This window comes from Aquarana catesbeiana, linkage group LG01 (assembly GCF_042186555.1).
Source record: "Aquarana catesbeiana isolate 2022-GZ linkage group LG01, ASM4218655v1, whole genome shotgun sequence".
Taxonomy (NCBI): Eukaryota; Metazoa; Chordata; class Amphibia; order Anura; family Ranidae; genus Aquarana; species Aquarana catesbeiana.
Genome location: NC_133324.1, coordinates 491,536,713 through 491,559,069, shown reverse-complemented (window position 1 = coordinate 491,559,069; position 22,357 = coordinate 491,536,713). Strand labels below are relative to the sequence as shown.

General features: G+C 41.9%; 1 protein-coding gene across 1 annotated transcript in view; it reads left to right on the top strand.

The window, feature by feature from the left end:
* Nucleotides 1-22,357, top strand: part of DGKQ (diacylglycerol kinase theta) — a 268,833-nt gene that overhangs the window by 117,888 nt on the left and 128,588 nt on the right. The window contains exons 4-7 of the mRNA XM_073591922.1: nt 7,948-8,033; nt 9,679-9,804; nt 13,216-13,369; nt 17,958-18,026. Of these exons, the coding sequence (XP_073448023.1) occupies nt 7,948-8,033; nt 9,679-9,804; nt 13,216-13,369; nt 17,958-18,026 (435 nt within the window). The remainder of the gene's footprint in view (nt 1-7,947; nt 8,034-9,678; nt 9,805-13,215; nt 13,370-17,957; nt 18,027-22,357) is intronic.

The window sequence follows — 22,357 nt, the reverse complement described above, 5'->3', positions numbered from 1 at the left end:
TTTATAATGTGTTTAGGTCTTACCATTTCTCATGTTCGCTAATTTAAGAAATGCGGTAGACTAGATTAGAAAGTATTAAATGTATGATATTAAACCATGATTAGACTTTGATTGTACAGAATCTGTATAATCTTATTTCTGGCTGCAGTAGACCTTGACACAGAGAAACACAGTGATTCATTTATCAGAGTGTCTGTGGGAAAAATTGTCTGTCTGGTAATAGACAGTCTGCCATCAATCTGAGGACGATGAGCAAGGAGATACCTGCTCTTCCTATAATAGAAACCTGCACTAAGGAAATACATAGGTTGCCATAGCTGAACTCTCCTTTTTGAAAAGGTTAGCTGTCTGGCTGACTCAGTAAATGTATGCCATGCAGGAGGTCTGAGTTTTGTCTCAATCTGCTTGCTGAAGGCTTGTCCTGGGTCCTTGACCCAGAACGTATTGGAACCAGTAAGAGCCAGGGAAGCCAGCCTGTTTAAGAGATCAGCAATAGTGGCCTCTGTATTCCTCTCAGTTAAGCGTTTGTACAGCTGAAAAATGCATCTCAAAACCCACTAGTTCTGGGTTTATTCCAGCCAGAAAACGCCCCTGCCAAAAGACGCTGTTAACAACCTATGTGTGCATGGAGTCATAAGATAACATGCTGGGGAGTTTACTGTCTTCAGAAAACAACACTCAAAGCCAAAAACAGCAGCTGTAAAAAGTCCAGTGTGCATGAGGCCTTATGCTCATATGCACGTATTTGCCCAAAATACTGACCTGGAACACAGATTTTTCTATTTTTTATTTTCTTTTGCTCACGAATACGCAGCACTTGTTTACTCACCTGTCTGTACAGGCAGATTGTAAACAATGGGCTGCATTTTAGAGCAGAAAAAGCTGCAGTGTGCACAAGGCCGAACTGCTGTTTTTCTCCATATTGTAAGGTGCTGCACAAATTGTTAACACTATACAAATCCTGTGTAATATGAAAATTATTTCTACCTCACTGACAACTTAAAGTGTATGTTATCCCAACATTTCATATTTCTTATATGTGCCTGTTACCAATTACTTTGTTTTTTTTTTTTTGTTTTTTTTGGGGGGGGGGGGGGGTTTGCATCGTTTCCTTTTGTGTGAAATACCTAGTGTACCTGCCAGTTCCCCTACTTTCTTATTTCTGACTGACCACACCAGGGCATGGAAGCACATCCATCTCAGTGTGGTGAGTTTTCTTGTTTGCATTCTACTTGGAAGCGCAGCCTGTCTGTACACCAGTGATCAGACTTGTGTTGACACGCCCCTCCTGCACAGCTAATCACTGGGGGGAAATCAGTGTACTGCTGTTTCTCTGCCTCCTGCTCACAAGCCCCTCTGCAGTCTCCACCCCCATCTCTCTATATCTACATTTGCGAGGGAACAGGATCCAGGGGGCAGGTGGTTAGGTGGATGCTAGAGAAAAGTTTAGAAACCTTGTCAATAGTGGTGGGGTTGAATGAAGGAAGTAATGATTGTACCTGTGGACATTGAGTGTTAGGTGGAGAAGGGTATGGAGGAGGAGATGCCTTTGTTGGCTGGAAGCCTGTAGTTGCTCTGCATCAGAGGAACTGTTGATTTGCAATAGCTTTCCACAGTGTCAGTTGCTGGAATGCAAATTGTTCGAGCACAAGGCACCCTCTGCCACCCTGCTGACTAGAGGCAGCAAAAATATCAAGTGTCTTGGATACTGCAGGGATTTCTCGTGAAATCCAGAACACTTGAAACTTTTTGCCGCCCTCAGTGGCAATGGCGTTCTACACCATAGCCAATGTGGAAGGAAAAGCCCGTCTCTGCAAGGGAGAAACAAAATCAATTTAAAAGTTCAGTGATGACACCATTTTGTCAATTCAATAAATATATATATTTATGTAAACACAACTACGGATAAAGGTGATATATGTAAATAAAAACACAAGTAAAATGTGCATGTTCAATCATATACTATATTTAATGAAAATATCAATAGCTGTAACTTACCATGGAAAAACTAAGCACACCCAAATTGGTCCCTCCCCTTAGCGGAAATTATTTCTTGACGGTGTCTTAAATAACTGCCCACCATTGACATAAACTTTTTTACCACTCCTCCATGCAAAATTCCCTCAGCCGCAAGATGTCTATGAATTTTCTGATGTGAATTGCTCATATGAAATCTCTCTCCCCCCCTACTATTTTAATGAGATTCAAATCATGGCTTTCACTAGGACAGTCCATACTCTCAAATTCTTCATTTTTAGCCAATCCTTAATGGATTTGCAAGTGTGCTTCATTTCTATCACGCACACTTTGATACGATTAAGGATTCTTAGTTGATTCCAGTGAATGCAAGCTGCCTAAAGCAGCAAAGGAACCTAAGACCACAGTTTGTATGAGGTTTTTCTCTGGAAACAAACATGTCTACTGTTATGCCGCGTACACACGATCGGAAATGCCGCCAGCAAAACTCCGATGAGAGCTTTTTGTCGGAAAATGCGACCTTGTGTATGCTCCATCGGTCTTTTGCTGGCGGAATTCCAGCCAGCAAAAGATTGGGATCATGTTCTCTATTTTTCGGTTGGGAAAAGTTCCTATCCGAAAATGCGTTTGTCTGTATGCAATTCGGACGCGCAAAAAATCACGCATGCTCGGAAACAATTTGAGGCATGCTCGGAAGCATTGAACTTCATTTTCTCGGCTCGTCGTGGTGCTGTACTTAGTGTTGTAGATCACCGCGTTCTTGGCAGTCGAAAGTTCAGAGAACTTTTGTGTGATCGTGTGTATTGAGCTTGAGCGGAATTCCGTCGGAAAAACCATCCAAGTTTTTTCTGACGGAAATTCTGACGGAAAGTGTGCCAAGCAACTTCATCTTCACTCCACAGCTAATTTTTCCGGAAGGCCTTGCCTGTATGTTAAATGGCAAACTGTAGCCTTGCTCTATTGTTCTTGGACAGCTTGGAGGCTTTTACCTACCATGCAGTTCAGATGGTGCAATCTTTCTGATTGTTGATGCACACACTTTGACCCCAACTGTTGAAAGGATTACATGACTCCTGTAGTGTAACTATTGAAGACTCCTTTTTGTATCAGATGGTCAGATCTGGAACTAAATTTGCTGGGCCGGCCAGTGCTAGACAAATTAGCAGTTTGAAATCTATGTCACTTGTAGATTATTTTTCCTTATAGGCAAATGATTTAATTTCAAATAATTTGAGTTATTGGTTTGCATAAACCTTGTTCTTTCTGAGATCCTTAAGCTGGCCATACATAGATTGAAATTTGTCTGGTTCAGCAGGGACTGGCCGAGTACGATCCACGTATGGGCAGACTGATTGTACCCAAGTTGATACATCAATCAATCAATATGGGTGCAACCATCTTGTTGGTTTTTTTGTACATTTGATTACTGCCAGCAGCCATAGCTGTTGGCATTAATCATTGGGAGAGATTATAAAAAGAATGGATTCCATGATCCACACAAGTGAGGTTGATGATGGAATCCTCCCCACTGTGCTACTGTATTCTGACAGTGGGACTACTTTGCTGTCAGAATACACTGTTCAGCGCTGCAGCGACTGATTGAATGAAAGTTTTCCCACATACACTGCTTTTCATACTGCTAACCTCTGTACACTTCTTTTCATCCTATTGACCTCTGTACACTGCCTTACATCCTACTGACCTCTGTACACTGCCCTACATACTACTGAACCCTGTACGCTGCCCTACATACTACTGACCCCTGTACGCTGCCCTACATACTACTGACTCCTGTACGCTGCCCTACATACTACTGACCTCTGTTCGCTGCCCTACATACTACTGACCTCTGTTCGCTGCCCTGCATACTACTGACCTCTGTTCACTGCCCTACATACTACTGACCTCTGTTCACTGCCCTACATACTACTGACCTCTGTTCACTGCCCTACATACTACTGACCTCTGTTCACTGCCCTACATACTACTGACCTCTGTTCACTGCCCTACATACTACTGACCTCTGTTCACTGCCCTACATACTACTGACCCCTGTACGCTGCCCTGCATACTACTGACCTCTGTTCACTGCCCTACATACTACTGACCCCTGTACGCTGCCCTGCATACTACTGACCTCTGTTCACTGCCCTACATACTACTGACCCCTGTACGCTGCCCTATATACTACTGACCTCTGTTCACTGCCCTACATACTACTGACCTCTGTACGCTGCCCTACATACTACTGACCTCTGTCCACTGCCCTACATACTACTGACGCCTGTACGCTGCCCTACATACTACTGACCTCTGTTCACTGCCCTACATATTACTGACCCCTGTACGCTGCCCTACATACTACTGACCTCTGTTCGCTGCCCTTCATACTACTGACCTCTGTTCGCTGCCCTTCATACTACTGACCTCTGTTCACTGCCCTACATACTACTGACCACTGTACGCTGCCCTACATACTACTGACCTCTGTTCACTGCCCTACATACTACTAACCCCTGTACGCTGCCCTACATACTACTGACCCCTGTACGCTGCCCTACATACTACTGATCTCTATTCGCTGCCCTACATACTACTGACCTCTGTTCACTGCCCTACATACTACTGACCTCTGTTCACTGCCCTACATACTACTGACCTCTGTTCACTGCCCTACATAATACTGACCTCTGTTCACTGCCCTACATATTACTGACCCCTGTACGCTGCCCTGCATACTACTGACCTCTGTTCACTGCCCTACATACTACTGACCTCTGTTCACTGCCCTACATACTACTGACCTCTGTTCACTGCCCTACATACTACTGACCTCTGTTCACTGCCCTACATACTACTACTGGTCAGAAATAAGAGCAGACAGCTAGGCCTGGAACTAGTTGAGCAAATCAGCCCGCAGTACCAGAAGTTCTGCTTTCATGGTGACCAATTACTCCAGAGACATGAACAAATTGTTAATAAAAAGTGAATGCAGAGTTTCTCACTGAAGCAAAACTTTAAGGTAGATTGAGTTTATATTTTTACAGTGATGTTAGTTTTTTAGATCTTTCTATGTCGTTTTTATTTTTTAGGGGGGGTTACTAGTTAGTTAATTTTTTTTTTAAAAGGTGCCGCACCTGGCGGTGATCTTTGATCTCTTCTATGTTGTACAGGTAGATCCCCAGCTTTTTAAAGGTTGCCTACCCCTGATATAGTGCTAACAGTTTGCACAGAGCTTTACAAAAAAAGGGAGATGGTACAGGTACAATATAATTCAGTGAAAAAGGGTATGAGCTTACAATCTTATTGACACAAAAGTTAATAACTGTGGGAGATGAGTTGATGGAGAAAGAAAAATTGTTAGGTAGAGATGGGATAGGCTTCCCTAGAGAGATGAGTTTTCGAGGATCACCTGAAATCAGACAGAGTAGGAGATGACCAGATAGGTTTGGGTAGGAATAGCACAACCATTAATGCAGAACTTAACCCTCCCATCCTTACAGCCAAGGAAGCTACTGTTTTAGCCATTGTTTGAGCTGCAGTTGCCATGGTGCTGCGCAAGTGATTAGTTATGACACCAGTCATTTGATGGCTTAGTTCAGCTGAGGATGATTGTGACAGTTATATTTCATGGCATGCCTTGAATATAACTGTTTTGGGAAAACATTAAATCAATTGGTTTTGCTTTACACCATAGCAATACAAGGACATAATAAAATAATCCCATTCAAAATTTTCTGTTCCCTTCATTTCTAAAGCTGCACTTCACATTTCCCTTCAGTCTTGTACAGTTGTACAGGCTCCTCTGGACTAGACTTGCTTATTTTGACTTCACTGCATACTGTTCGCTTCACACAGGATGCATTGAAAGCTGCAGCAAATCAGATACACTATTCCTCCCTTTCTTGGTTGAAGGACGTTCAGCATCATCTACCCATTTCTTCACCAGCCTTACTGTCCCCAGTCTGCCCCTTTCATTTACTTTGGTTCATCATCATCATGTGGACGTTACCTAGGGCACTTTTCATGCAAATACAATACAGCCTGCCTAGGAACGCCCTCTTTTTCAAACTGACATCCACCCATTAAGGTATTTTCAACATTTGCTTAACTCCTCCTGAGAGCCAGTTTACTGCTCGCATCAACCCTGGGGCTCTGCAGAGGAGTACTAAGGCAAGGTGCTGTGATGTTCTTAAGAAGCTATGTATGTACAGAACCCTTATTGTGCACATCACTAGGTCTAGAATATGATATGTAATGAGAAACATTTTTTTTATTTTAAAGATTTATTAGCAAGTTGATAAGTGGGTAGGGAGGAACCCAGGCAAGGTAAAATGTAACTCAATTAAAAAAAAAAAAAAAAAATTAATATATATATATATATATATATATATATATATATATATATATATATATATATTATAATATGTGTGTGTGTAGCGGTGGTTTGCCACTAGTTACTAACATCCACCATATCACCCTGCTGCCAGACCTTCATATATCACCTCTGAGACAATGAACAGTCATTTTGTTTTGTTTTTGTTTATTGGGGGGATATAACTTGGTTGGGGGAAAAGGGGTATATGGGATGCCCATAGATCAAATTACTTTGCCATCATATTTATCAATTAGAACTTTGTTTGAGCCTTGAAGAAATGATGCACATCTACAGTCTCTTCCATGCATCACCATGCAGATTATTGCTCCTCCTCTGTGTAACTCCTCTTCTATATGCAAAAGATCCCACTCTGAATAGTCTCTAATGCTGACTCTGATTAGTTGCTGCTACTAGGCCAGTGGTCTGCAGTACCTCTCCCCAGAGGCCTGGTAGTTTAGTAGCTTGTACTGAACGGTGGACTACTGTTCCCAGCTAATCCAGGCTGCAAATCCTGCGCCCTCAGGCCGCATCGATTTGACACTATTCCCCACATTCCCCACAGTCTCTCCTCTGTTCCAGGACTCCTCATCAACGACCGTGTAATTATGAGGACTTCGTCCATGACTGTGTAAGGACTAAGTTCCCTCATAGACTTCCTGGAATGTCTCCACATCCAGCCCTCCACTGTGGTACACTCACCGACCTTTCGCCCCAAGTCCATGGTGAAAATCTTAACCGGACTGTACGTTCCGACAGCTTCTCTTGCCCCTCTGCTCCAGGAACTCCTCTTCAATGACCGTGTAATGATGAGGACTTCACTCATGACCATGCAAGCGTGACGCTCCCTCACAGCTCTCCTGGGCCTCCTCCCGCTATCGCCCCCCCCCCCCCAGATGGGGGTGCCCTCCTACTGCTCTCTAGTACTCCATTCTCCACTTCTCCCGGCTGACAACTCGCAGTGGCCTGTTACCTCAGCTTATATGGGAGGCCTGCCCCCTGCCAATTCCAGTTGGGGATTGGTCAGGGCTCCTCACATGAGCTACCTGCCACTCCAGTTCTAGGCCCTGCCCCTCTTCCAGAACATTCTCACTGGAAGCAGGGGAGGTGCCTCAGAACTAAAGTACAGGTGGTCACACCCAGTGCTACACTAACCACTCCCTGCCCCCCAGATCAAAACAAACAGGCCTAGATTGCAGCATAGGCCTGCCTAAATGTACCTGTACTGAAAGTTCCTTACCAAAAAAAACTCTCTAGCGCCTACCTAGCTAGGTGCTAGGAAATGGTGGTGGCTACTTCAGAACCTTCACTTACTTGTGCTGCAGCCCCTGAAGATTCGACTTGGCCTTATGTTTGAGATCATTGACTTGAGCATCTGAGCTGATGAGAGCAAAATTTTCCAAAATATCAGTGGACCGTGGACTTTCCATTGAACCCTAAGAAGTATATGATATAGCTGTATGACTCGCTTACTGCATTATCATTTTTGGTAGTAGAATTACAGTTATTTAACATTAGCATTATGTATTATTTTAATTGTGTTTGCTAATGTTTGTTGTAAATGTTTACTACAGTTTTTGGGTTTTGTTTTCTAGTTTGTGAGCTCCATGTGCACACAGATTGTGTCTTTTTCACCTGCAGTGACTGTCGGCAATGCCACCATGATGGACAGCAGGACCATGTAAGTTTATTAGGATTATTATTTTACAAAGCCATTGACTGACTGTGCATTTAGGGAACATTATAACTGAATTAAAGAAAAATTTGTTTCAGTAAAAAGATAATATAAGGTTTATAATGCATAGAATTGCACTTCCTCATTGAGAAAACGTGAGAGTTTGCTTCAGACATACTAAACAGTGGCTAGCAGAGGAGCGGTCACTGACCACACACAAGATCGGAAAACGATTTGAGGCTGACTTCACATTATAACGATTTGTTAACCCATGCAAAATCACACCACGCATATGTATGTTTTTGTGCATTATTGCGACCCATGCATAGGACAGCTCATTTATTTTTAATGGGTTGCCCTTACCTACATAGTAGCTCATGTACCTTTTTTGAGCTTCAAGCTTCACACATTGTTTTTTAAACGTGCGTTTGTCCTGACATTAACCACCCGTGGCACTGTAAGCCTGACACGCGGTTTTTGCATGTTCCGTAAATTGTGAGATTTTGAGTACATTCGTGAAACCATAGCGTGAGTGCAGCCGGAAAGTTATGGGTGTTAGAAGAAACATAGTTACAGCATAGATAGCATGTTTTGTCTATAGAAAAGCTTGCAGTTTTCCTAAAGTTCCTAGACTTCCCTGACTTCTGGACTAAGCCCTACTTATTTAAAACCCTCCTTCCTAGGAGTGTGTCATAATGGATGTTAAGGACATTCTTATAGGTCAGGATGCCATGAAGTAGGCAGAACTTGGGTTCAAATTACAAATCTTCTGTCTACTTTCAGGCAGGACTTTTAGGGCTCATTTACACTTGCTTCAAAACATGCCATTGAACATGTTTTTTTTTAAAGCACTCTGAACTCCAATCAAAGCCCCTGTCACTAAATAAAATGGTTAGCTTACAGTCCTGTTCACACGTTGTTTGCTTTGCTTCAAAAATGATAGCTTATGTCGATTTAGTGGTGCTTCAAAGCCTCCATAGAAGTCTATGACAAAGTTCTCTTGCAGCACCTGCAGCTTTTGAGAGGTGTTTATTAAGCTTTAGCTTAACTTTGTTTATGAGGTATTGCCGGTATGAGATATCCACACACACAGGGCATCTGCCAAGGTTTATTAAAGCTTCAAAAAAGCATCACCAGTGTATCATTGAAGCACCACTAAAGCATCAAATACACATCAAAAAAGCATGTTGCAGGAGTAGACGCTTTAATGTGTGTTGAAGTCGAAGCAAGTTTAAATGAGCCCTTATAGAAGTACATTTAGAAATCAGATGGAACTGCAGTGCTGTATACCACTGTTAGAATGGGCATTGAATTTTTCTATTTTAATTTGATATTTAAATGTTGGAGATAAATAGCTGGAAACAAATTCACAAATGTTTTTGGATTTCTAATACAATTGCAATCAGCGTCATTATTATCACCATTTTTGTATCTGCATTAATCTGATGCTTACGAAAAAAATCCCATGAACCCCCCCCCCCAACCGAGAACAGGAATGTACGTGTGGAGCCTCTGAGTTTAAAAGGAAACTATCATAGGGGTAGAGATGATGTTCCTTGCTGCCTTGTCCTAGGTGTTCTGAAGCCTGACCTGCTTGTGCAACAGTTTTTATTGTTTTACTACTATTACAGTGCTTCTTTTTGTGCATCAGGATACATACCACCATCATTGGAGAGAGGGGAATTTGTCTTCAAATGCTCGTTGTGAAGTCTGCAAAAAAACGTGTGGATCTTCTGAAGTCCTTTCTGGCATGAGATGTGAATGGTGTGGTATTCAGGTATATCTAATAGCCTGTATTTCTGCTATGGAAATAGATGATTGCTGAGGCTCTGATTCAGATTATTTGCTAGTGATAGCTATTTTATTAAACATTGCACATAAAATGTACGCAAGGGTGACCAGTTACACTTCATTGGGAGTTAGTGATTTGGCATTGTCACCTTCTAACAGGCCAGTTCTGTCATAATGGGGTTTATTTGCTAAAGCTAGAGAGGGCAAAATGAGTCACAATTCTGCAGAGAAACCAATCGGCTTCCAGGTTTTATTGCCAAAGCTTAATTAAACAAGCTAAGGTTAGAAGCTGATTGGTTTCTATGCAGAAATGTGACTCATTTTGCCCTCTTAAGCTTTAGTAAATAAACCCAAATATGTCTTTTCACCACAAGTAATATCGAAGCTTATTTATGTCCTCGTGCATACACGGCTCTTCTGAGCGCCTTTCTCCTACAAAAAAAGAAAAACAACATTAAAAATGCACCAAAATACTAATTTTTCAAACTTGTTTAGGCATGTTTAGAGATGTTTATTAATTTCAATGGCCTGAATAGTAATTTATTCTGGCCATTGATATGAATGAACACTCAAGTGCTAAACGTGCCTAGCTTTGAGGTACACACGTTTAGGCGCATTAGGTGTTTTTTCTACCCTAAATGCTCCTTTTCTGAATGCGATTTTTGTGCTTTCAGATTTCTGCTGGTAAACGCCTACAGTAAGTCTACATGAACACACAGGCTTAACATAGAGGGGTCTTTAGGGGCAAAAAAAAAGAAAGTCAGTCGCCTGTAAAATGGGCATGTTTTAGCTGCAGTGGGCATGAGGCCTAAGAAACAATGATATGTATTGCAGCTAACCAGTCCTTAGATGTGGTGGATGCATTAATTTTCCTCTTTGCCCCTGTATTTTCAACTGGTGATTTTGCCAGTAACACTTTGTCCTAGAACCTACTGTTACTGTATATCTTCACCATCAGAGATGTGAGCTCATTCTCTGACTTAAGCTCCTTTACATGCTCTTTTTCTCCCTTGATGCAGTAGCTCTCAGCTCAGCATTTGAGAGTTCATGCCTGTGATGGTGAAGGTGAACAGTATCATTAGGCTTCTCTTAGCAATGTACTATAAAATCTGTAAGGTGACCTTACACTGGAGCCCAACCCCTCCTGGTCTCACTGTACTGTAGTCCCACAATTCTGCTCTGTTAGGGACCGGAATGCCGCTTCACTAGGTTCAGGCTTTCGGTCCCTGACTGAACCAGATTGTGGGACTACAGTACTGCAGTACCCGGAGGGATGGGGAAGGGGTCCAGTGTAAGGTCACCTTACAAATTTTCTGTAAAGGTAAATTTACACTTTAGAGTGGAACTTTAGTCAGAAAATTAAGTCCTACTAGATTACTTCAGGCTGCCCCTTTTGCAGGTATAGCTATGTAAAACATTAAAAAGAAGTGCCTATACTGTTTAAAATCCAGTAATACACTATTTTACCCTGCTCTGCACATGCTCAGTTGCTCTCCATTTTTGGCATTGTGCTGAGCCAGTAAAGGCCGATCTGCTGACAGCCTAAAGACTTATTTCTGCTCAGAGGCTCTAAGCTTCAGAAAAATGGCAGCCTTCGGCAAGAAGAAACAGGAGCAGCATTGGAGGCAATTTACAACACACACTCATTTTGGTAGCATAATTACTATTGTGGAATATATGTTCCTTGATAAAAAAAAACATAATTTTTCTATTAAGTTGTTATGGGGAAAGTTCTGCTATAATTTTCAAAGCTTAGCTGAACAAGCTAAAGTTTGGCAACCAATCTCAGCTTCTAACACTTCTGCTCCAGATTCTGTCTGCTCCAGTTTTAGCAAACTTTCCCCATTACATTTTGCTAACATGGGCACTTCAGTTATAATAAAGTGTGGTGCTGGACTAGGCCTATTTTGCCTTTCCAAAAATTCAAGCTACTTTACATTTAATACTCTTTGAAACATATTGACTTATACAAAGCCAGCATGTTCTGCAGTGCTATACAATGTAAGGGAATATAGAACTATAATCTAAATACACAAACCTCTTTTGTGTAGGTTGTTATGTGGCCTAATGGCCTAGTTACAAGCAACACACCTGGTTTGACCATCAGTTTAAACAGTCAGACTTCTCTAGGGCAGTGTGACATTCTCTTGGGGCTCTTTCAAATGTGCAGCCAGGAGGTGGTAAAGGCAGGAGGTTAAGCTGTGGTTTTACCACCCCTGATAGCCCACCTCAACAGGAACACACCGCCGCTCAGAACTGCACATATGCCATGGCCACAGCAGAAATGTAACCCCCGTCACATTTGGCAGGCAATACCACTGCCAAATGCAACCCATTCACTGACTGGTACAATTATCACGGTACTCAAGCTTTTTGAGAATTTCAAAATCAGCAGTGAGGAGGTGGCATTTCTCTGCCCTGAAAAGTGTTCTACTGCGGATCACTTTTCATGGTGGGGGTGACCAGAGCTTCTGCAGGTCTGAACGAGACCTTAGAGTTGGATAATCAGTGCTTCTAACTGCCACATATGGTCATTGTCAAATAGAGATTTCCAGCTTGTTGCAAAGTCTTCATGTTAGTGGGCACATTTTTTTCTATTTCAATAAAGAACAATACAATACCCCCTGAGCCAGCAAGGTCCTAGTGTTTCAGTAATGCATCAGCTCCAACAAGACTAAAGGCCCGTACACGCGATACGAAAATCGGGAATAAAATTTTATCCGACAAACGATCTGTCAGTTTTCAGATTGTTAGTACGGTGCTTTCGACAGCTGACTTACGGTTTTTCATCAGACAAAAGCTGGATGTGCAGACTATAAAATTTTTGTCAATTGTGAACTCGACGTCCGATTTTCATTTAATCAGTGCAGTTTTTGTCCGAAAAAAATCGTAAGAGCAAGACTACATATGCTCAGAAATGAAAAAATACATACAAACTATTCAGCACATGACGTCACTGAAGTTGTATTCAGTCGTACGAGAATTTTCGAATTGTGAGTAACTGCTTCACTTTCGACATGAGACTAGCATGCCACAAAAAAGGGATTAACGGTTGTCCGAAAATCTGATTGTGTGTATGAGGCTTTAGTCTCACTATCTGCTCTTTTGGTCAGACTTTTGTCCATCTCGTTTACATTAGTTTTTTGGGCACAGAAGTTTTTCCACCTTGAATTTCAGAACAGAGACTTTGGCATACCTTTTTTTATTTTTTTGGTGTCAGTTATTACACCCACAAAGGCTATCACACCTGAAAAAAGAATAGTTACTAACCCGTCACCTCAGCATCTCTTAACCACAGCAATAACCTTTGTAAAATGACCTCACACAAGATTTGATTTCCTGAATTTCATCTGACGTTAACTGTCTTCTTCATATCCCCACCTTTGTTTCCTTTCAGGCACATGCAGCTTGTTATGTAATCCTGAACCATGAGTGCACGTTTGGAAGATTAAGAAATATGGTACTTCCGCCAAACTGTGTTCACTTACAGTCTCGCAACTTTAGTAAACTGCAGTGCTTCAGAATATCAGAGAATCTTCAAACAGAGCCAGGTTTGTATTCATCTAGTCTGCCTTGTTCTTGGTTTTAAAAATGGTTTGGTGCCATTATCCTATTCTGGCAGTACTCTTTTCATTCACTTTCATGAGTTTATACTTAAGTCAGTTTATTCAAAAAGAAAGGTTCTGACATTTTCGCTCCCTGGTACTAGGCTAAAATCGGGATATAAAATGTTATGAAGACTTTTTTTATTTTTTTGAATGCAGTGTATTAAATTATTTATTTTGTTAAAAATTAGAAGTAAGGAAACCGATGCTGAGACACATGCTGAGCGGGATAATGCAGTGTGGCATGGTGCATTATCACGCTGAAAGAGGCCACTGCCATCAGGAAATACTGTCTCAATGAAGGGGTGTACTTGGTCACCAACAATGTATAGTTTGTTAATATGTGTCAAAATAACATCCACAATGATAGCAGGACCCAAGGTCTCCCAGCAGATCATTACCCAAAGCATCACACTGCCTCTGCTGACTTACCGTCTTCCCATATTGCATTCTGGTGCAATCTCTTCCCCAGGCGAAACACACACGCACACCCAGCCATCCACATGATTTAAAAGAAAATATGATTTATTAGACCCAGCTACCTTTTTCCATTGTTTTATGGTCCAGCCCCAAACACAACAAACTGCAATGCCCATTTTTTTCTGGTTTCAACGCATCAACTTCGGGGAGAACATGTTTACTTGCTGCCTAATATAGCCCCAGACTTTCCGATGCCATTGTAATGAGATAATCAATGTTCATTTAACCTCTTAGTGGTCATAAAGTTATAGCTGATCGGTGTGTATGTATGTGTGTGTGTGTGTGTGTGTGTGTATATATATATATAATATATATATATATATATATATATATATATATAAAATAAATGCCCTACTGGCAAAAAAACAGGCACAGGGCAGGAGAAGCTATTTTCCCAATGAATCACCACAACCACAGAGCAAGCCATTCCCTCAACGCCATTCCATATTCCAAAATACTCAATATATATTTAGTAATGGTAAAGAAAAAAAAAATATACCAAGAAATATGTGTGTGTATATATATATGTGTGTGTGTATATATATATATATATATATATATATATATATATATATATATATATATATATATATATATATATATATATATATATATATCCACAGAACAATTGATTGGAGGACTTTGCAATATATATTTTTGTTTTTCGGTACACTAGTCACTGGTATTGTGGTGGGAATTTTTTTTTTGAAAGTGCTACTTATGTTATTTTTAGAGTCCTCCTATTACACTTTTCATTTTATGTAATAAATATAACACCAATTTTTAGATATGTAGATACAGGAAAGCTAACAAGGGGCTAATTAATATGAATTCGTATTTTGTTTTACTTTATTTGAGTAATGTGTCCACCTAAATATATAATTTGCAGAGTGAATGTTGGGTACTTTTCATAGGCATGTATCTCTCTCTCTCTCTCTCTCTCTCGATGCCTGCCTTTACACACACGTGAACTTTAATGGCATCACAGTCTTAGTCCATAGGGTTCAATATTGGGTTGGCCCACCCTTTACAGCTATAACAGCTTCAACTCTTCTGGGAAGGCTGTCCACAAGGTTTAAGAGTATGTCTATGGGAACGTTTGACCATTCCTCCAGAAGCGTATTTATGAGGTCAAGCACTGATGTTGGATGAGAAGGCCTGGCTCGCAGTCTCCACTCTAATGTGAAGGCCAGTCAAGTTCCTCCACCCTAAACTCGCTCACCCATGTTTTTATGGACCTTGCTTTGTGCATTGGTCCAAATCATTTGGTGGAGGGGGGATTATGGTGTGGGGTTGCTTTTCAGGGGTCAGACTTGGTCCCTTAGTTCCAGTGAAGGGAACTCTTAAGGTGTCAGCATACCAAGATATTTTGGACAATTTCATGCTCCCAACTTCGTGGGAACAGTTTGGGGATGAACCCTTCCTGTTCCAACATGACTGCGCACCAGTGCACAATCAAGGTCCATAAAGACATGGACTTAGCAAGGGTGGTGGGAAATTAACTTCTAGTGCAAAAATTCACATTATAATAATAACTAAAACATATAGAATTAAGTGTAACAATGTAAAAAATAAAAATTCCAAAGTGCTATAATGGTGTGAACCACCCAACTAAAAAGTTATTACTTAGTTAATTTGTATTGCAATTATCTGTAGAGGTGTTTCCACCATCCCTGCTAAGTTTTAAAAAAAATATGTCAAAAATGTTGTTGTTTTAAAAAAAAAATTTTGATGTGTATTACATGTGACATGACATATCACTGCCATTATTGCACTTGAAGTTAATCTGTATGGCAAATATCTATAGGAGGGGTTTCCACCATCCCTGCTAAGTTCCATTTTTTTATTTCTTTTTTCAGTTTGATGTGTATTATATGTGATTTTACATATCACAGAGGCCGGTATTGTAATAATATTGAAGTTTATTGAGATTACCATACATTAGAGGGTTCCACCATTGTTGTTAAGTTATTGATTAGTAAGTTAGCGCTACACTTTTTCTTTTTTTTGTGGTGTGGGAACACGTAACAGTGCTTAGTGGCAGGCCTTTTACAGACACTTTTTTATTTTACCTCCAGTAGTTTATTGTAAATAGTATTGTGGTGATTACCTATTACACGAAAGATCGGCATGTGGCATTAATAACCAGACAGATTTCAGTTGTGCCCCACCAGGCCGGCCCACCATGGACAATGTGCCTGTCTGCTGAGTTCATCTCCCCTATCCCTGCACTCAGTGTACTGATTGGCAGCACTGATGGGTACTGATTGGAACTGATGGGTGACACTGGCAGCAATCATGGGCACTGATTGGCAGCACTGATGGCCACTGATAGGCGGTACTGGTTACTGATAGGCACTAATTGGCAGCACTGACAGGCGGCACTGATTGTCACTGATAGGCAACACTGGCAGCACTGATAGATGGCACTGATAGGCAACACTGATAGGCGGCACTGATTGGCACTGATAGGCAGCACTGATTTGCACTTATAGGTGGCATTTGTTGGCACTGATAGGCAGCACTGTTGGACACTGATTGGCAACACTGATAGGCAGCACTGATTGGAAGTACTGATTGGCACTGATGGGCACTGATAGGTGGCATTGGTTGGCACTGATTGGCAGCACTGACAGGTGGCACTTATTGGCACCGACAGGTGGCACTGATTGGCACTGACAGGCGGCACTGATGGGGTACTAACAGGTGGCACTATTGGCACTGACAGGTGGCACTGATGGGCACTTATTGGCACTGACAGGTGGCACTAATGGGCACTGACAGGTGGCACTGATAGGCACCTATTGGCACTGACAGCTCTGATGGGTGGCACTGATTGGCATTGATGGGTGGCACTGACAGGTGGCACTAATTGGCAGCACTGATGGGCACTGATTGACACTGATAGGCAGCGCTGATGTGCACTAATAAGTGGCACTTATTGGAAGCACTGATAGGCAGCACTGATGGGCACTGATAGGTGGCACTGATGGGCACTCAGGCGGCTGGGCGGGCCGCTCCATGTATGTGGCTCCGCCCCCTTTCTTAAGCAGCCCAACATTGGCTGGTGTTTGATGGCTGATATAAAGGGGGTGGAGCCATATACACGGAGCGGCCCACCCAGCCCATATCCCCTTGGCTTGTTTGATAGGCTAGCTGTTCGGTCCCGCCCACCCCCGACATCAGTGCCGAGTTTTGACAGCTTGTCTCTGCAAGCAGTGACATTACATTACAGTTTCAAGCACTAAGCGGCTCTTACATGCCTTGCTGACTGCTCAATGTGATACTGTCTCACAGGCAGCGCGCTATACAGTCTCTTGCAACATTTAACAGCAGATCTCGGGACACAACATAGGGTGTGCTCAGGCACACCCCGTGCGCACGCCAATGGTACTGTTATGGGTACGTAGTCCAGTTTCCTGCATGCTTTTTATAAGGTAAAAGTTTACTTGGGTATTAGATCTTTTACTCACTTGTGTATCAAGCCTAAGACTGGTAGGCAGTTCAGAAGGTTAAAGTTGTTGTAAAGGTAGAATTTTTTTTTTTACCTTGATGCATTCTTTACATTAAGGTAAAAAAACCTTCTGTGTTCATCCCCCTTAAATACTTGTGTTTGATTTCAATCCAGCACTGTGCCCAGGACTGAACAGCCATTGGCTCCTGCTGATGTCAATCGCAGCCTGTGAGGAAAGAGTGGGGGGTGGGGCCAAGTCACGCTGTGTGTGTGTGAATAGACACACAGAGCTCGGCATGGGATTGAGCTTGCATAAGTGCCCCCATAGCATACCTTGCACTCGGAAGGGGGGAGGAGCCATAAGCGCCAGTGGGGGACTCCATTGTGGAGAGCAGGTAAGTATGACCTGTTTGTTTGTAAAAAAAAAAAAAAAATCATAATCAATTTAATGTTGGTGTAGAAATAGATGTAAAGGTACTCAGAAACTGTGCAGCGAGAGATGCTAAGTGTCATCATTTCATTTAATTTTAGGCAGGCAGTTTTCTTTTATCTTGTACAATTATATAACTTGTAAAAATATTGAAATGTTTATTTTGATAGATGAAGACAATGAAACAGATGGAATAACACAAGGATCAGTAAAAGAAACTCCCACATCGAATGATTCAAGTACGTATTGCATAATTATAAGGCTGAAATGCATACAGGAAAAAGTAAGGAGCTACATCATGTCTGTTATGGTTAAATGAAAAAGGTAACCAGTTCAATACAATAACCTTTTCTTAGGGCATGTGTTAACAATCCAAGCTCCATCTGGCTCTCATATAGGGTGCTCATCATAGCTTGAGTGACCGCACTCACCTACTCATTATAGGGCTTATTGAACCTTACTAGCAGCTGCGTGTGTACATGCATGTGTTGTTGACCATTTTACCAAGCCCAAAACTTCTAAATAGAAATGTTTGGCACAACAGCTTAGTAGCTAGAGGCCAAAAATATTGGATTGCCTCTTAAAAGGTTGTCTACATGAGTCCTTAAGATCTAATTATACAGTCGCTTTTTTGGGGGGGGAGACAGGTATCTAGTTTTGACAGGTACCCGCTCCCACTTTTGCTCGCATCTCCTTGGTTCTCCTCTCCCCTCCCTCCCTGCAGTCTTCCGGGACACTTACAATGTGCAACAAATTGGATAGTTCACAAACAGTGTAAATTAAAGTGTAAGTTCACCTTTACAGAAAAATCTGTAAGATGAACTTACCTCTGTGGCTGGTGAGCCGGTATACACACGAGATCTGGTAAGCAGGATTTGAGTGTGAGAGGTGTCACTGAGTCTATTTCAGGATCTCCTACCTATCACAACGGTTGTGGGACTATCATTTTCATTGGATTTTAGGATTTTTATATACAATTATTGGACATTTTTTGATACAATCACAGCGCAGCACTATTTTTGTTTTATATTTGTTGTATTTTTGAATCGTGGACACAGTGTTCAGCAGCTTTTTGAGTTTTATTCTGGCGCAGATTTGTTTTTGATTCATTTATGTGTACACCTATGGTTGCTGCCTTAGCATCTAAAGGGGGGTTGGGATTGAAGGCTGCAAAACCACAATTCAGCCGCAGGGTTTTGCGACCTCCCCCAACTTTACGTGTGAAGCAGCACCAAGGGTGCTGCTACAGAATGCAACTAAGGGCACGTGCGTCCTTATGTTGCCTCCTCACTACCTGATTTAAACCCATGATTGCCGTGCAATGCACACGATTGCAACACAGTATTTGGGCAATTAGAGGTTTAAATCCAGTGTGAGGAAGCACCACTGTGCCTGGTGATCTTTGACTTCTCCCATGTTGTTCAGGTAGAGCTCCACCTCTTTAAGGTTCCCTACCCCTGTGGTACATGAATAGTCTATTACCCTGAATTTGCCACATGATCAGATGCAGGTGAGACTTGTACAATTCTGTTCTGCGAAACTATAACAAATCCATCTGTTAAAGCTAAAGCTGGCAGACCAAGTAAATCTTGCTCCAGTCTGTGTGAATCCCAAGCTTGAGAACTGACTGATTCAGTCAGCTCTGAGACTTTTAAAAATACTCTATTTTTATTCTCTGCTATTCCCTGTTCTCATATGGGCGCATACCAGTGGCACTAATAAACAAGTCTGTCTGTAAAAGGGCATTGGTAGGACTGTGAAATACTTGGGGTGCTGGGTGTAGCCAGATTGTACCGAACAAGGCAAATGCCTTAAAGGGGATGGTTAAATAGAACCCCTTCTTACTGTGTACACTGCACATATGCCACAGTCTCTGTATTTACAAAAATGATTTTACCACTAGTGACACTCTCACAGATGCACAAAAATAGATAATAAAGAAACTCTTCAACTACAGATATTTTTCAACACACAGAATATAGACAGAAGCTTTATTGAATACTACTTGGCAACCAGCAACTGTTGAGACAATGAACACTTTGTACATCATAGCATATAAAGTGCAGAGGTCGGGACAATCTAATGCATAACATAAGTATATAGTGCAGCAGTCTGGATCATATACAGTGGAACCATAAGGAATGGTTAACATACAAAATGGCGTAAACAGTGTGCTGGCCAAAACTGTGTAAAGTACAACATAAACATTTGGTATGCTGGTGTTGGCACTTTATACAAAGTGTTTCCAGCCACAATCATTGCAGGTAATCGCTGGCTGTGTGAACAGTCATGAATAGCTGCGGCCGCAGCTATCTGTCATTCTCAACTGCAGAAATCAGTAGATCCTTGTTGTTGGGATTTGTAGCATGGCTAAATGCCCATGTAAATTTACCTTGGGCCCTCAGAAAGAAGGTTATGTATGCCTAAGTCTGGCAAGAAATTTGAAAATCTTGTTAAATTATTTAAAACCAATCATTTCAATGTAAGGATAATAATCTAAAAGTGGTATTGGTTTCAAACAATTACTGTCTCTCTTTTTTTTTTTTCCTATAAATAATAAACATGTTCTACTTGCCTGCTCTGTTGCAGTGGATCTGCACAGAGCAGCCCAGATCCTCCTCTTCTTGGGTCCCTCTTCTGTGATCCTGGCCCCTCCCTCCTGTTTAGTGCCCCCACAGCAAGCAGCTTGCTATGGGGGCACCGGAGCTGAGTCACAGCTCCCTGTGTCCATTCAGACACGGAGCCCCGACCTGGCCTCGTCCCTTTTCTCCTGATTGGCTAGCTGACTTGTATTGACAGCAGTAGGAGCTAATGGCACCACTGCTGTGCCTCTGCCAATCAGGAAGGAGACTCTCAGACAGCTGAGACATTTGTGGACATCACTGGACAGAGAGTGGGCTCAGGTAAGTATTTGGGGCAGGGGGTGGGGGGCTGCTACACATAGAAGATGCATTAAAATGAAAAACCTTCTACCTTTACAACCCCTTTAAGAATTCACTAAGAATCTCGAAATTTTATTGCGGGATATTCAGGTGAAGATTGCACAAATTTAACCTTAGCTGTTCAAAAAGAACATTGTAGATAGACTAGATCGCCATTAAATATATAATCAAAGACAAGGCCTTCTGGAACAGTGTAGTAATAATAACCGTATTTATCGGCGTATAACACGCACCCCAATTTAGGAGGGAATTTTAAGGAAAAAAAAACTTTTGGGAGGGAAGTTGAAGGGAAAAAAACTTACATTTAAATGCCCATCATTACAGCCTTCTCAGTGCAGCCTTGCCCCAGTGCAGCGTTGCCCCAGTGCAGCGTTGCCCCAGTGCAGCCTTGCCAGTGCAGCCTTGCCAGTGCAGCCTTGTCAGTGCAGCCATGTCAGTCCAGCCTTGCCCCAGTCCAGCCTTGCCCCAGTCCAGCCTTGCCCCAGTCCAGCCTTGCCCCAGTGCAGCCTTGCCCCAGTGCAGCCTTGCAGCTCGCTGAGCTTCAAAATCGCCGACCACGATTTGAAAATGGCGCCGCCGGCGCCGAAATACACATAGCTCTTCTCGGCGGCTCTCGTTCACTTTCGGCTCCACTCATGATGGGCGTGACGGTGAGCGGAGCTATCCGAACCTAGCTGAGTACACTCGGCTAGGTTCGGGCGGCGCTCGAGTGAAGCCGAAAGTGGCCAAGAAGAACCGAGGACCGGCACTGTGTATTTCGGCGCCGGCGGCGCCATTTTCAAATCGCGGTCGGCGATTTTTTAGATCTGACAGTGGGGGATCGCAGGGGATCGGCGTATAACACGCACCTGCGATTTTCCCCTGATTTTAAGGGGAAAAAAGTGCGTGTTATACTCCGATAAATACGGTAATATTACTGTTGCTAGTTTACCCATGTAATAACTCTACTTTGCATTGGATAGACAAATTTGCTGCAAAAAGTAGTATAAATCATTAGTAAACTCAAATTACATGCTATGCATACTCACGCCAAAAACACTTATTCCAGTGACGTCTACGGAACAACTCTAATATATGAAATTTATAAAGCATTTTACCCTTAAAAGCAGGGGTGTCCAAACTTTTTTCAAAGAGGGCCAGATTTCATGAAGTGAACATGGCTGAGGGCCGACCATTTTGCCCGACGTTCGTCGAACCATTAAAATGAAATGCAAATTTAAATATTTTATGCAAACTTTATTGCAAACTGCATACTTTTCATTTCATCACAAGGATAACAAATCTAAACAGGTGTTAAATCACTCTGCCTTTCATATCTGAAGGCCAGATGAAAACAAATCCAGGAAGCTGAAATATATGTCAGGAACATTGTAAAGTACATTACATATTATAATAAAGGTTGTTAACTTTTAAGTTAAAAAAAATTTGAACAGGAACAGAACATCAAGTATACATCTTGTGTCCAAATATATTCATAACTGATTTAGACCAACTAAAATTAACTGAAATTTTACAATAAATTCATCTCAATTGAAAAAAAAAAATTGCCTGCACTAATGTGAAGGGTGAAACTGGGATCTGGACTGCAGAACATAGGCTAGGTCTGGGTCAAAGGCAGTGGTTTTGAT